General features: G+C 41.6%; 3 protein-coding genes across 3 annotated transcripts in view; 1 reads left to right on the top strand and 2 right to left on the bottom strand.

The window, feature by feature from the left end:
* Positions 1 to 504: 504 nt before the first annotated feature.
* Positions 505 to 9870, bottom strand: mcm4 (minichromosome maintenance complex component 4). Its single transcript, XM_070844984.1, has 17 exons — positions 9792 to 9870; positions 8664 to 8739; positions 8387 to 8545; positions 8095 to 8258; positions 7887 to 7988; positions 7704 to 7799; positions 7378 to 7473; positions 6555 to 6693; positions 6153 to 6373; positions 5888 to 6008; positions 5072 to 5331; positions 3521 to 3886; positions 2776 to 2903; positions 2133 to 2340; positions 1784 to 2012; positions 1359 to 1492; positions 505 to 982 (listed from the first exon to the last, which is right to left on the bottom strand). Exons 2-17 carry the CDS (start codon positions 8725 to 8727, stop codon positions 887 to 889), a joined length of 2583 nt encoding a protein of 860 aa, XP_070701085.1. The 5' UTR covers positions 8728 to 8739; positions 9792 to 9870; the 3' UTR covers positions 505 to 886.
* A 3537-nt stretch (positions 9871 to 13407) lies between these two features.
* Positions 13408 to 14796, top strand: cebpd (CCAAT enhancer binding protein delta). Its single transcript, XM_070844508.1, has one exon. It carries the CDS (start codon positions 13605 to 13607, stop codon positions 14472 to 14474), a length of 870 nt encoding a protein of 289 aa, XP_070700609.1. The 5' UTR covers positions 13408 to 13604; the 3' UTR covers positions 14475 to 14796.
* Positions 14797 to 14809: 13 nt separating this feature from the next.
* spidr (scaffold protein involved in DNA repair) overlaps positions 14810 to 15948 on the bottom strand; it is a 28067-nt gene continuing 26928 nt past the window's right edge. Inside the window, exon 20 of the mRNA XM_070844507.1 lies at positions 14810 to 15378. Within this exon, the coding sequence (XP_070700608.1) occupies positions 15259 to 15378 (120 nt within the window). The 3' untranslated portion in view covers positions 14810 to 15258. The remainder of the gene's footprint in view (positions 15379 to 15948) is intronic.

Genomic DNA, 15948 nt, shown 5'->3' with positions numbered 1-15948 from the left:
CACAGTTGCCGTAGCAACAGAATGTTCTCATGAATCCAAACTGCCACAGAGCAGAACCTTTGGAATCTCGAGTTCTAAATAAAGTTTGAACAAATTTGAACAAACAGCACCAAAGCGTGAGCCCCCCCCCCGCAGGGTGTGGCAGAGCTGAAAAGGATAAATCAGGTTTTTAAATTGTGGATGACGCCTCGAGTGACGAGTCTGAGGAAGCAGAACAACCACCGGTGGCTTCATCTGTACAAACTAATTGTTGCAACTCCTCAAAAGTGTTCGAATATACTAAATATGCTAGCTGCATTAAAACAAAATAAAAAAAAGAATATTTCCATTTGATAAATTGGTGCAGCCCAAAAAAGGCCATCTGTCATTTTACCCCATGTAAATATAATGTTTCAACTTTATATGATACTGCAAGTGAGTGCACACAATGCAACAATATAACTTGAAAATCAACTACAATTTCTAACCTGTGGAAAGAAGGAACACACTGGCAAGAACTTTCAGCGAGCCACATTTTATTTTCCCCTTTGACGTCAAGTCAATAGAAGCTACGAGAACGTAACACAAAAAAAAACAAAAACAGCAGGAGCATTACTTAAACAGTTAAATGAAATACAAGAACTTTACAAAATATTACCTCTATTAATTGCCAGAATGTGTTTGTTTTGATTTGTCTTAAATAGCAACAGGACTGGTGTGGTTCTTCTGAGTCATGTCTCTAAATCCCAGGATATTCAAACATCTAATACGCCCAGAAAACATGTGGTGGTTCAATTAAACAAGGTTTTTTTCTTTCTTTTTTCTTTTTTTTTTTACAGCATGAGAAAAGAAGTCAACACAGGATAGGATTTATAGTTAAGGACTGTACATAATTGCAGGGTGTGTCTCAGGCAAGGAGACGAACAGTCTTTCCAGTGACCGTCAAGTAATCCTCGTCAGCCAGGGCTCGCAGCGCCTCGTCGAACAGCTCCTTAGTGATCGCCTGTAAACAAACAGAGCGACAGAGGTGGTCATCACAGGAAGTAGTGGTGTTACTGCTAATAACGGACAAAGCATAATTTTATATACATAAATATTACTTTGTTGAAAATGAAGCTCCAACACAGAATTAAAGTCTTTGAAGTCTCACAGCTTAGCATCTTATTATCATGAATATTAATTTCCTGCAGATGAATCCAGGTTTTCAAAAACAAGTGTCAAGACTTTTACTGCAAGCATCATTGCACTTTATGTCAATGTCACCAGCTAGAAATGACAGAACTATGAAATCGTAATATCGCAGGAGTTGAAAATGAAATTTGACAAGATTTTTCTGAAATCGATTTTAAAAAGAAGCACGATGAAAATAAAATATTTACAGTTTCAGACTGTCCTCTGAGGTCCTCAAGCAGCTGCTGGTATTTCATGGCAGGCGTCTTTCCTTTGGCCTGGATCAGTTTCTTCAGGGCTTGGGCGACCTCCTCCTTGCGTTTGCGGGCGGTGGCGCTCATACCTGGAATCACAAATCAAAGCGCTCAAATACTCTGACAGGTTGCGAATAGTCCTCGTTTTTGTTATCGATTCATCTGCAGTTTATTGTCAGCAGTCTACAGATATTCAGTTTTATTAAAAGTATTGCACATTGGTGTAAATTATAATGCAGTTATTGTCAGATTTGGTGCAGAATATGTATTTTGTGCACAATATGCCGTTAACATGGGCCCCATCAAATTTGGAATATCATCATATTGGGAATAATGGTGGAATATTAGTGTGCATGTAAACGTAGTCCCTGTGTACACACCTGTTGTGAGAATGGAGATGTCAACAAATCCTGTTCTGGGGTCTGTGGCTGACTGTTTGAGGGCCTCCCGGTGCAGCCGCTTGGCCTCCTCCACGTCGATGGTCTCCACCTTCTCAGAGAAGCGCACCTTGGCGTGGGCCTCCGCCAAGCGGATCAGGGACTCCAGCTGTCTAGGGTAGGCGGACACCATCCCACGACCGCTGCCTATCTTCCTCATGTCCACGTAAGCCTGAGGACCGACACGCACGAGGTCAGTTGAGGACGGATATCAAATCAGCATGCAAGCGTCATTGGGCAAACCCTGCTGCAAATACTCGCCATACTGCACGTGAATTGTTGGAGAACAAACCTCGATGAGGGCCTGGCTGGCTTTCTCACTCAGCCTCGGAGCGATGTATGTTCGTGCATATGCGATGTAGTCCTTCAGCACAGTCATGTCGAGGAACTCTTCCTCCATCTGCTCCTCGCTCTGGTAGTACAGTGACACCAGGTGGTGGGCCAGCCTGCGGTCGTAGGCCTCGTCCTGGGGATCCAGCATCAGGAAGATGAGGTCGAATCTGATGGAGAACAGAACAGTAACGCAGGAGGTGAAAATCAAGACAACTGAGCAGCAAAACTTGATATCAAACTTCATTAAAGTTGTTTAACCGGCATGTTTTGATTGAGCAGTTTGTTTCAGCTTAAGAATGAACAATTCAGTTTTTGCTCAGTTTAACAATCATGAAGGCGACAGACATGTTGCACATAAGATATTCAATCACTCACACAAAAATATAGGAACAGATTTATTTAAGCATATCAAATCTTCTCTAAATGTAATCTGAGCTTGTAACGTTGGACAGTAGTATTCCTTCAATATGTGAAAAGTATTTTTTACTGTAATGATGGAAAAGGAAAGAAGGTGTTGAGTGCAAGTACAGCAACAATTTAACTGTGAAGACCTGGAAAAACTTTGTATTTTAAATCGGCTGCTTCAGTGTGATCGTGCTCACCTGGACAGAAGCGTGTGAGGCAACTGGATGTTCTCAATCGTCGTCTTTTTGGGGTTCCACTGAGATTCGATAGGGTTAGCAGCGGCCAACACAGCGGTACGGGCGTTCAGCTGGCAGATAATTCCAGCCTGCAGACACAGGAGAAAAAAAAAAAAAAAAAAAAACGTTTACCAGTACCCTTAAAGTGAAAAATACCAGAGTAACTCATTCCACATCTTTTCTCTGTGCTTCATCGTGTTATCCTGAGCTAATCCCTCCATGATTTATGCCTCCGTTCTTAATCAGCTGCCACAAGAATGTAGTATATCTACACTTTTCAACATTTTGGTGGCTCCTCGGCACACTGAACTGCCAACTCTGTTACATTCACCACCACAGATTGTATGTGCTGCAGCGGTAGTGGGCCAATCGCAAGTAAGGGATAGATTATCCATTGTATTACATTATCCTGTTCATTACATGACTTCCTATTAAAAAAAAAAAATAAAAATAATTTGACAAAAAAAATAGTGATTTAAAAAGATACCAACGGTCTTCTATATAGACATAACAGACGTAGAAGGCCGTGATTGACCAATCAGAATGAAGTATTCAGCAAAGCTACGTAATAAATCGTGTTACATCGAAGGCTTGTGATGATTGGCTGTGAGCAAAACCATACAAATGTTCATTTTGTGTACAAAAAGGCTCGAATGCAGACAGATACCGTCCCCTACTATACACGTTTAAGATTTGTCGAACACACCTTGGCGATGGAGAGGGTCTGCTGCTCCATGACCTCGTGCAGCACAGAGCGCGTGCTGTCGCTCATCTTGTCGAACTCGTCGATACAGCAGATGCCGTTGTCGCTCAGCACCAGAGCTCCAGTCTGCAGGACCAGCTGCCTGGTCTCCGGGTCCTTCATCACATATGCGGTGAGACCCACGGCGCTGGAGCCTTTCCCCGACGTGTACTGGCCGCGGGGCACCAGGTTGAAGACGTACTGGAGCAGCTGTGACTTGCTGGTGCCGGGGTCTCCGCAGAGCAGGATGTTCACCTCTGCGCGGAAGTTTCCCCGGCCGGTCTGACTGAAGTCCTTACGGGTGCCGCCGAACAGCTGCAGCAAAATGCCCTGAAACAGAGGAGGGAAATACACCTTCAAACTATGAACAACAATTCCATATTTGGATGCATAATTCAATCTAGAGTTGGGATATAATGCATAATATCAATAGTGTGATTAGAACATCTGGGGTTTTCATGATCTGTGTCCTCAGAGGGTGCAGAGTCAAACTTTAACTTTTTTTTTTTAAGATGTAACTGAACGAATGAATGGCGTTAATGAATCATTGTCCTCATTTTTAAAAATCTATTTCCTTTTTTATCTTTGGATATTGACAGACAAACAGTTGCAAGTGTGTCCTTTAAAGAGTCACTGCTATCGTACATGTTGGAGCCATTAATATAATTCACTAAAAATGAGGCGATTCTTTCGCTTCTTTTAAACCACAGAAGAGCTGCCTTTTGTTAACAACCTGCATAGAACTTAAATAAAGTCAGATTACAGATACAAAAACCTGTTTTAAACTAAATGCCAGGTGTAATCAGCATGTTTATTACTGAAGTCAAGATTCTTACTAGAGCTGCTATGATTAATCAATTAGTCGCAGCTATTTTGATAATCGATTTATCAGTTGAGCAATTTTTTAAGAAAAAGAAAAAAAAAAGTCAAAATTCTCTGCTTCCTGCCTCTTAAATGTGAATATTTAGTGTTTCTTTTACTCCTCTATGACAGTAAACTCAATATCTTTGGGTTGTGGACTAAACATTTGACCTTTGAGGCCGTCATCTCGGGCTTTGAGAAACACTGACTAAGATATATTTCACAGTTTTCTCCCATTTTATAGACCAAGTAACTAATTCAGAAAATAATTGTTAGTTGCAGCCCCAATAAAAACTGTTTTAATACACATTTCTTCCTCGCTGTCTCAGAGGGGGCTGAAGAACTTTTGTGACCATTTCAACTGAGGTATTTGAGTCTGTCAAGACCGCATAGCTCCGATTCAAACGAGAAATCATTGTATTCTTGTTAGCACCTACTGTATGTGTCATTATCTTAATTTGGGTATAGGTACACCTATTAACTAGATTTCTAATCAGCCTTAATTTGACAAGAAACACGTAGGCTAATAATATTAACGATGGTTCCACTGGCGATAAATACATTTTGACTGGTCACTGCAGGGAAAGCAGAGGTGAAAAGAGATGTTGTTCACAATGACTCGGCTCCATTGAGTGACCCAGTAGACACACACACCTTTTTGATGTCCTCGTGCTCATAGATACTCGGGGCGAGGGCAGAGGAGAGGCGTTCGTAGACGTCTGGTTTGGCTGCCAGTTCCTTCAGGGTCTGCACTCGGCCTTCAGTGAAGAGCTTCTGCTCAGCTTCCTCGTCCAAACCGTGCAGGCGCTTCTCGTCCGTCTTACGGAAGTGGATGGCGTCAATGTGAGTCTTGTACACCGCCTTCACATTGTTCTGACGCGGGTTGACACGCATGGGGACCGCTCTGTAGACACCTGCAGGGACATTAATGGATGCCGTTAGGACGTTGATTGATGGGTGAAAACATGGACTGATTTATTGTCCCTGTAACAACTCCAGAGGGGAGAATAGTGCTCAAAAAACTAGCTGATTGACGATCGATTTGTATTAATCATTATCCGAGGAAACACACCCAACATTTGCTGGCTCTTCTTCTATGTTTCATACCACTGTTAAATTAAGACATTTCAATTTTATAATGTTAGGTTGCAATTAGAAAAATTAAGACTGCTATTTTTCACAATTTTAAATCATCAGTATTTTGCTAAATAGATTTTAGTTTAGAGCTGAAATGATTAGTCTAATTACAGAAAATAAATATGCAACTATTCTAACAGAATTTGCCCAAGTAAAAATTTGAAACATCTCATTTGTGAGGATTTGCATCTTTCTCTGTGTTAAATCACAGAATATTGAACAGTTTAGGGTTTTGGACAGTTGGTTAGACAAAAAAAAAAAGGAAGCTAAGTTAAAAGATAACTGACAAAATCACTGATAAAGAAAATACTCATAAGTTGTGTGCGATCTTACCGGTGATATTTACACGGTCTCCCGGCTGCACTTTGTCAACCAGGTCATTGTGAGCATAGACGACAGTTGTGTGAGGTGTCTGACCGGCCGGCATGTCTTCAGGAGACTCTTGAATTTTGATCTGTTACACAACAGGATCAATAAATGAACAGATGTCACGACCTCAACAGCAACACATCACTAATTACCACTCAACATATTCTGAGATTAGGTGTCGTTAACTGTAAGCAATCTGCCCCGGTTACCAACCCCGTCTAACCCTCACCATCTGTTTGTCTGAAAAGACTGAGCGATTGTGAACGAGCGCCAGGCTGTGGGTGGTGTTGCAGTGGCGGCACACAGCCGGCTCAGCGATGCGGCCGCGATCCACCTCCACGCGGGTGCTGTAAGCGCACACCTGGCACTGGAAGAAAGCCTCCTGCATCTCTGGGATCAGCTGCGAGGTGCGGATCACCATCCCACTGATAGTGATCAGCTGATCGATGTCTGTGGAGGCGACACATAAGGCACACAGAAGCTTTAGCCTGAAGCCGATACCGCACCTTTTAAATCACAACAGGGACCAATATTCACAAAAACCCCACACTAAATATGGGATGGGATATCTCGGTACGGTCGTCTTAACAAGTGCGATTTCACTTCCAGTGACATTAACGAATCCACACACCTTCTGGGTTCAGGCTCCTCATGTTCCTGGTTTTCAGAGCGTTGTAGGGGCGGACTTGGATCTGGTACTCCAGGACGGAGTCTGGGAAACGCTCAAAGAACAGCTCGTTGACTGCCATGTCGAAGGTCGGGATGACTTCCTGCAAAGGGAACATAGAACTTGTCAAAACAGCCAGTAGAGCAATAAAGTACAAGCTAAACAGACAAAAGCTGCTTCAAACAGACGTTTACAGCGTCATGTAGATTAATTTGGAACGTCAAATCCAACAGGGTTCATAGCGGTGTGATAGAGCTGTAACGATTAATCTGACAGAAAACTAACTGGCAAAGAGTTTGACCATTGACTAATTGTTTGTTTGTTTTTTTCCAAGCAAAGAAATAAAAAAAAAAAAAAAAAAAGTTGTGTTCAAGGTTGTCAAATGTTTTCTTGGTTTCGCATTATAACATACTGAATATATTTGGGACAAAGCATGCAAACTAAGGTCACCTTGGGTCTAGGACATTGTGAAGGACATTTTTCACTGTTTTCTAATGTTTTATAGACCAAACAAATAATCTAATTTTGGGTATAATGAGCTGTGGCTTCTCTCCTGTCTTAAGTGTAACCCCTTTAAACGTTGATTTATTCTTGTGTGGCTGTTTCAGCATTTTGTTACATTTCTGTTTAGTTTTTTTTTCATTCATTTGAACTTAAATCAAAATGAAGATCAATTAAAAAGGGGGGGAAAAAAGTCAGTAACTTTGATGCAGTAAAATGTTTGACTTGTACTTATAACGCACAAGGTGTAATAAACAGAAATCATAAATGGATGATGGGACAGTACCTGTGGGTAGCTGATGAGCTGCCTGTAGAGTTCTGCATCAAACGCCTGCACGTGCAGACAGTTCACACTCAGCACTGGATCACCAACAACACTGATCTGTGAGACAGAAAGGACAATATCGATATTCAAGACAAATTTAAAGCTGAAGTTTCCTGTGATGTGAAGACGTAAAATCATAATTTTGTAGGGTGTTTGTTTCCCCTCATTTCCTGTACAACACATCATCTAGTGTGAGTCTGACATAAGTATGGATCAGCCTCAACAGTAACAATTAACACTGGGAGCAAAAGACCACAAAGAAACAGACAGACAGATAATACACCAACCTCTTCCAGCTTCTGCATGTATAAAGGCTCGTTCAGGTCTAGACCAGCGTTCTCATCTTCAGTGGAGGTTGGGTCAATGAACCTCTGCAGGAACCTCTGGAGACAAAGTGACAAAAAGAATGCAAAACCTCTCTCTACTAAGAAAGGGATTTCTTATAATAGCTGAAATGTAAGATTTCATACCTGAAACTTCTCCTTGCAGGTCCCTACGTTGACATCAGTCCCCCAGATCACCAGTTTCTGGCCTGCGTTTGCCTCGCTGGCTACGGCCCCATCGACACTCGGCTGCGAAACAAACGTGACAAATGTTAACTATTGTGGTTTTACATTTGTCATCCTTAATAACTTTAGTCTGAATAATTATCTGAATATTCTCGACCCCGTCACTGACCGGCTCAGAGTGAAGATCGACCTGTGGAGCCTTCCTGACTGACCCCAGATCAGGACGCTGTCTGGCTGGGGTGCCACGCACACCGCTGCGTGGGGTCCCTTCAACCCTGGAGCTGGGGGTCCCATACATCAGAGGGGAGCTCATGTCCACCTCATTGGGAAGGACTGTTAAGAAGACACCATTTTTAAAACCATAACAAAGATCGCAACTTTTTATTTTTCTGGCTTTCCATTGGATGAGGCGGAAACGAACCCAAATAACTTAAATTCGCCGCGCTTTGGTTGGCGGGTACCTGAGGGACGTGGGCTGGAGAACAGAGAGGTGTCCTGAGGTGCTGCTGGGCTGAGCATGTCGGTGGCCGGGGAGGTCGGCATCGGCATCAGGTCCCCGGTGGAGGAGTCCTGGCCTCTGCGTCGCTGAGAGGGAGGCGAGGTGGGGCCCACGCTGCTGGCTGAGGACACAGAAGACAGAAAGACAAATTAGCAACAGGACACACGGACACTTCCTTCGAATCACGTGGACATCACAGCGGCACCGCAGCCGAACATACTGGAGACTGTCGGGCTTACGTGTGGGCGGGTTGGTGTCCCTTCCTCGTTTGCGGCCACCAGGAGTCGATGTTGGGGAAGACATTGTTGCTGACACCTAAAGAACAAATGGATTCAAGAGAATTCATGTTTCAGCCAAAAGCAAAGCTGCTACCATGTTTCTGACTTTTGCAGTGGAGATATAAAAAAAAAAAAACGTATAGCTTGTGGACAGATATCAACCAGCTGCTGACAGAATCAAAGTCTGGTTGCTGTTTGTTTTCTGTTGGAGGACTGAAGCCTCACTATTGAATGAGCTCCTGTTTATGTTTTGGGCACCAAAAGATGTTTTACGAGGCTGATTGTTGCAGGTGCAGCTACTGAATTAGCAGAAAATTGTATTTATTGTATTTTGAGATAGTGGTGACTGCCATAGAGTCTCAAACATTTTCCTTACTTTGTTTATTACTGTTTTTTGTAGCCTTACAGGATTTTTTTTGGTTCGCTTTTCATAGCCCACCACCTGTATTGTTTAAATGTTTACATGTAAGTCCTTTAGAGTCCCTAATAATCTATTGTTTTGTCATTTTTTCATTTGATGCCGAAAGAGATTGTAGGTTTTGAGACCAATTGCTAGAAAACGTACAGTTGTAAGTACATAATTTAGAGCCAATCATCTAGCTGTTCTGCAAATTAACACTTTACATGCAAATCATTGAATGAGCTCGAAATTTTACTTACAGCTCCAGACATTAAAAGCTTAATCAGACTCATCTAGCATTACGAAGGCAAAATACAGTTTATTTCCATGTTAAGCATCAATAAGTAAACACACAGAACTTCAGAATAAAACACAAAGCTTAGCTTTTACAGTCGAGCACATTATGATGTTGTTTCTTTGGGTGTAACGTTATAGTTTAATCGTGTTTCTGCTACTTTAACTTTAAACTAATTTAGTTTGGGTCAGTTAACGATAGTTAATCCACCATTTGACATGTGGCTGCAGAGGAAACAATGAGCCCAAACTTCAGTGCTCTGTTTGATCTGATTTAACACCTCACGTGAATAAAATACCAAGTTGATCAGTAATCAAACAAAACGCGTATTAACAGACACTTTAGTTCAATCACATAATCAATAACTTAATTATAATCGAACTCTGGCTCTTACCTTCTCGTCTGTGTACGTCTTTCTGCTGAAGATGTGGCGCGAAATCGTGTGTGACGTAATTTTCGCGGGGAACTTCGGACCAATCACAGACCAGGATGTCACTTTTCTTTCCGGTCGATTCCTTCTCTGCAGAGGGGGGTTCATTTTGAGTTTTACTCGTTGTACTTTAATTAAACATAATAAACTGCCTCAATAAACTAAACTAAACTAAACGTTGTAAATATAAATAAAAGTACACATCTTATCTACATTATATTTAAAATACAATCTGCATTTCCTGCGTGTGGTATTAAAATAATTGTTAACCTGAACACATTTGGTTTGATCCAACAGTAAATTTCCATTTTTTTTTTCATGTTTCTTTATTAAAAACCTTAGATGTTCACAATACAAAACATAGAAAATGCTGCAAAACACGAGAATGCAAATACCTAAAAAGTAAATGACAAAGAACTTAGACTGAGACTAGGAAATTACTAATTACGTACACAAATGGTACGTACACATTTATGGTGTAAATATTTATTTATGGTGTAAATATTTATTTCATTTCATTTCATCACAATCCATATATTTATATTTATATTTATATTTATTTTTGCTATTTTTTTGTCTTTTCTATTGCTTTGTTTCTTTCACTCTCCCTGTTTATATTGTTGCTGCTGTAACAAGAAAATTTCCCCCTATGGGGGATCAAATAAAGAAGTCTAAGTCTAAGTCTAAGTCTAAAAAATAAGCAAGCAAAAAAAGCATGCAACACATAAGCATCTTGCTGAGAAACACATTCGCTAAGACAAACCAAACAGTCCGTAAATCTGACCACAAATAAATGATTTTTGACTAATGAGCTTGAAACTTTCCCAGAAGCCACAGATGTTTGAAGGTGCTGGAAATAAACGCACACAGGTTAAGAGAAATAGAGAAATTAGGACATTTTAAAGAGGAAGTGGACCAAATCCTCCTGTGGACCAAATGTTAATTCAAAATGTATTTTATGACACCTGTGTATCATCTGGCGATACATTTCTTTGGCAGCAATTAATGAGAGAAAAAAATAAGCGTTTTCACTTACGTTCATTAGCCACCATGTGGCGCAGTTTCCATTTCAAACGGGGCTTGGAGAGAGGAAAAGTACAGCAGATTTCCTGTGGGCAAAACACAGGAGCTTTTCTGGGAAGTGCCAGTACATCATTCCCTAAGGAGACATCTTACAGACAAGACTCATAAGATCATCATCAACATCTATCTATCTATCTATCTATCTATCTATCTATCTATCTATCTATCTGCTGTATATATCAAATGAACCACCTCTGCATATAAAGAGTAACTTAGTATCCATACAATATCTCTTCCTACACAGTAACAATTTGACATGTGTATAGATGGTTATACTGAATGAGCTTGTAATCGTTGTTCAGGTGTGACTATTTTCATTATAGATTATTCTACTGATTACAGTTTAACAGAGCCCAAGATGACAAAGAATTGCTGGTTTTTGCAAAACGAGGGCTCCAGATCCTAAAGATGATCAGTTTACTACGTTAGATGACAAAGAAAAGCAGTAAATGCTCACAGTGGAGAAGCTGGCATCAACAAGTACTTGGTGATTAATCAATTAGCCTATCAAAATATCTGTCAGTCAGCTGATTCATATATTGCTCTGGTGTTAACATACTTATCCAATCAAGTTAGATCTGTTCTTTAAATACTTTCTCTATATACTTTATAAATCAGTGAATGTTGTCTTAACCGAATAGTCAGATGTCCTCAGTAAGTACATCAGCTTGTTAGTATTTACGATTTTAAGTTGTGAATGAAATGGGAGTCTAAAAACGGGGAACGCTGTCTTTTATATTTAGTGGTTTTCCCTCCACAGCAACACTTTTGCCACATACTATATTGTCATTTAGACCTGTAACAGACAAATAACACAATATAAAATAGGATATGAAGTAATAGAAAACATGTCTGACTAAAATAACTAAATCTTAAGTAGAAAGTGAACTGTAACTAAAGACCAGGAGCATATAATGATGGCAATATCCTGAAGATGGTCAGTGTGAGTCTAATGCTGTTTATTGTCTTGTACTGGCACACAAAGTACCTCTTTACTATGTGAATGATCTTCATGACGTCCATCAACACGATGGTACTGTTAGAAATGCATGTTTTCAGGAGTAATGACAGTCGAAAAAGGGATTTTTTTGATTTTGTCTTGGTGTTTTTTTTCCAGCACAATGCTTAATGCTTTTGTCAAATAGTATTTTGTACATTTGATCACTTTTCAGACCAGTGGTGGGACGTTTTCTCAGGTACTGCAGGCTAATTATGAGTTACTTGTACTTTACTCAAGGATTTCTTCTCCTTTATACTTCATTTTCACTTAATTTCAGATGGATGTATTGTACTTCCTGCTCCACTACATTCATTGTTCCTGTTCACATTAAGATTTCACAAACAAAACACGTCATCAGTATATAGAATATAATGTATTTTTTTTAGAGATTAAAGCACCCAAGAGTTTATTAAGTGGTTACAACAAGCTTCACCTTAACCAGCTACAGCATTTAAGATAAGAATGATACAGTAATATACTGTATGTATATTTGAGTGTAATAACAGGACTTTTTGCTACATGACAAACTTTATTCTTGTATTTGGTAAGTTTCACATATATAAGGCAAACATTTTCTACTTCCTTTTCAAACCTGAATGTTTTTCTTGCTGAATTCAGTCTGTGCACGGACACATTACCCCTCACAACAAACCACAAAAGTGGGCACACACTGTTATGTTATGAAGATCTCTTCAGTGTAACCCTTTATTGTTGTCATTATTTTACTATTTATAACATTTCTAGATTTTTATATTTTCATTATATTATCCACCTTGTTGAATTTCACGTCATATTACTCTTTTATACTTTGCTACACATTTTAAATGATCTGATTATCAGCTGACAGTTTATATTGTGTAGTTTTGTAAGAGAGTGAGAAAAGTGTGAGAAAACACTGTAACACACAAGGAACATCCTCCATAATAAGTACTTTTACTTTTGATCCATTATGTACATTTTGCCGATAACTTTTCTTTGTGTTTTTGGATGCGGAACTTTTACTTTTGTAGTGGAGTATTTTTAATTCAAGATAAGATACTCCTTTATTAGTCCCACAGCAGGGAAATTCACAATGTCACAGCAGACAGGAGGAGATCTAGAAATATGTACAGGTATGGAAGAGGAAGTATAAAAATAGAAACAGTATAGTATAAATAGGGGGAATATTAAAAAAAAAAGAAATTGGGATATTACAAAGTATTTGCACATTATAGTGTAATACCGCCACATTTATTCTAGTTAAATAAAAGATGTGAATGCAGCCATCAGGCTGCAGACATGTAAACAACCCTGAACCATTCACACAGTCGTAGTAAAGAGTGGGTGGCGCCAGCATCACGCCCCTCTCTCCTCAAATGGGAAGTGGATGGACACCACGTGACCCCCGTTCAGCGTTGACTGGCTCGTGAGAGGGCGGTGCGTGGTGACGTCAGCAGGAAAAAGATACAAAATACCACGCGAAAGTAGAGACCCGACAGAGAGAGTGACAGGAGTCAGTGACAGCACCCTGACAGGCAGCACCCAGGGAGAAAAGCCCGAGAGCAAAACAAGAAAAATAATAAAACCAGAAAAAGGAGGCGAAAGGCGCGTGCAGATAAGGGCTGCAGGGCTGTTATTGAGGCGTCACGTCTGCAGGTCACATTTTAACCACTTTATTCCCGTCCTTGACCCACGTGGACGAGCCGCCAGGGTTCATGTGTGACATATACAGCCTGGACTCCCACTGCGTGTCTCCACGATGCAACATGAGCTGGGCGATGGAGCCTGCTAACTTCTACGAGAGCACCAGGGTGGGCGCCGGGCAGCAGGGGCTCTGCAAGCCGGCCAACAGGGGCGACTGCGCGGCCGAGGACGGCACCATGGTGGAGCTGAGCACCGCCACGGCCATGTACGACGACGAGAGCGCCATCGACTTCAGCCAGTACATCGAGTCCATGACGGCCGTGCCCAACTTGGAGCTGTGCAACGACGAGCTCTTCCTCGACCTGTTCAACACCGTGAAACAGGAGAAGGCTGATTACTACAGCATGCAGAGCTCCGCGCTGCCCGGCGGCGTGCAGCAGCTGTCGTACCCGGGGGAGAGGAAGGCGGACAGCGAGAAGAGGCTGTTCGGTGCACCCATCAAGCAGGAGTCTGACTGGAGCGACAGCGACATGTCCTCATCCCTGCCTTCCCAGATCGAGACCTGCGCCCAGACCTCTGTCAGCCTCCCTACGGGGCAGCCAACGCCCCCCACCACCCCGGAGCCCGGCTCCACCGTCGGATCGGCCAAACCCTCCCCGCGGAAGAGCGGCAGAGAGAAGGGCAAGAAGGCGGTGGACAGGTTCAGCATGGAGTACCGACAGAGGCGAGAGAGGAATAACATAGCAGTGAGGAAAAGTAGGGACAAAGCCAAGATGCGCAACTTGGACATGCAGCAGAAGCTGCTTGAACTGAGCTCAGAAAACGACAGGCTTCATAAAACTATCGAGCAGCTAACCAGAGAGCTCACCGGGCTCAGAGAGTTCTTCAAGCAGATACCCAACTCCTCCTTTGCGGGCTCCTCGAGTACAGCGAGCCGGTGACAGAGTCCTTTTTTTTATTATGAACTGAGTTTTAGGAGACATACCTCAACAGACATTTTTACCATCTGTACCAGATGTATTTTAAGCTTACCATAATGGCACTGGAAAATATGTTGCTGCCATATTTTTTTGTGGGATTTTCTCTGTATTAAATTATTTTACCACTGCATTTACATGATGTTATACCTGATATGGTACATGTTTTATAATTCCGAACTTTGTATAAGAGCCAGAGCATGATCTTTTATATAGTTTGTATTAAACCTTGAAAACATTTTGTTTATGGAATCTATAATAAAATTGCTGAAAAGGTGCAGAAATACCTTTGGTCTGTGAGTAGTCTTTGCACACAAGTTATGTGGAGGGAGTCAGAAAAGTGCAGCAGGAAGTAGAAAGTAAAGTAAGCAAAAATACAACTTTATTGGCACAGTGTCGGGAATCATAAATACAGAGGTAGATGAGTTGGAGAGAAGATTTTTTTTTAAACCACTTTTAAAAAAAAGTGTCTTTACAGTCAAAAGTCCCATTGCAGTGGACGAACCACGTGGGCTGCTTTGACAGACTGCATGCCTCTGGTCTACCCTTGTGCTGTCAACTCCTGGCCCACAGGATCACATATCATTAACACAAACAAGACCTTGTCTTCTTGCAGCCTCAAGCTGTCAGAGTGGGCGGGGGGAGGGGAGAGGAGGTGTTTGGTCGGAGCTGGCTCAGATCGAGGCCTAGTGTGCAGATCCTTGGAGCCAGCTGAAGCCCCGAGGATTGATATCACTCACTGGCGGCCTCAGAGGCAGATTTCTTCCAGGCCGATCCAGAGGGCAGGTTTCCTGGTGACCACTCGGACGTAAACGGCGAGGGGGCCCACTTCTTTTCCCAGGACATTCTCCACATCGTAGCCTGGGAACTGAAACATTCACGCTTTATTTACTGCTTTCTTGGACCATTTTAGGCTGATAACATCTTTTTTTTTTTATATAAACAACCCCCCCTAAAATTTCCCTCCACTACCTGCAAATTAGAAAAAAAAAACAAAACTTTAATCTGATTACGTTGCAGGAATATTTGAGTGCACTCAAGGCCCTGAACTTTGCTCTCCTCACATTTGTCAGCAGTATTTCTGTTGATCTAACAATTTATTCTGCACTTCAGAGTTCCCTGAGTAAAGAGCATTAATGCCTACCATGCAAAAAACACTATTTTTGCAGGATTATGAACTGCCCCACCACCTGTAGATTATACAGGAAACTAATTAAATCACCCTCAGTGTAAAATGCATGCAAACTTCAAATCACAGAATACAGGAGGTGGTGGAAGATTACAGCAGCAAATTCCTTCTGCTGTATCAATGACCAGCATGACTCAGGGATTTCTTTTGGTTCAGTGTAGAGCGGGTCTTATCGCCTGTGCTTTCAGGACATATTGACAGAGGATCAATGCACCGTGCAGTTCAGCCCAGAGTTATGTAACTGTTTGT

This window comes from Pempheris klunzingeri, chromosome 15 (assembly GCF_042242105.1).
Source record: "Pempheris klunzingeri isolate RE-2024b chromosome 15, fPemKlu1.hap1, whole genome shotgun sequence".
NCBI lineage: Eukaryota > Metazoa > Chordata > Actinopteri > Acropomatiformes > Pempheridae > Pempheris > Pempheris klunzingeri.
This window is presented reverse-complemented; position numbering and strand designations above follow the sequence as displayed.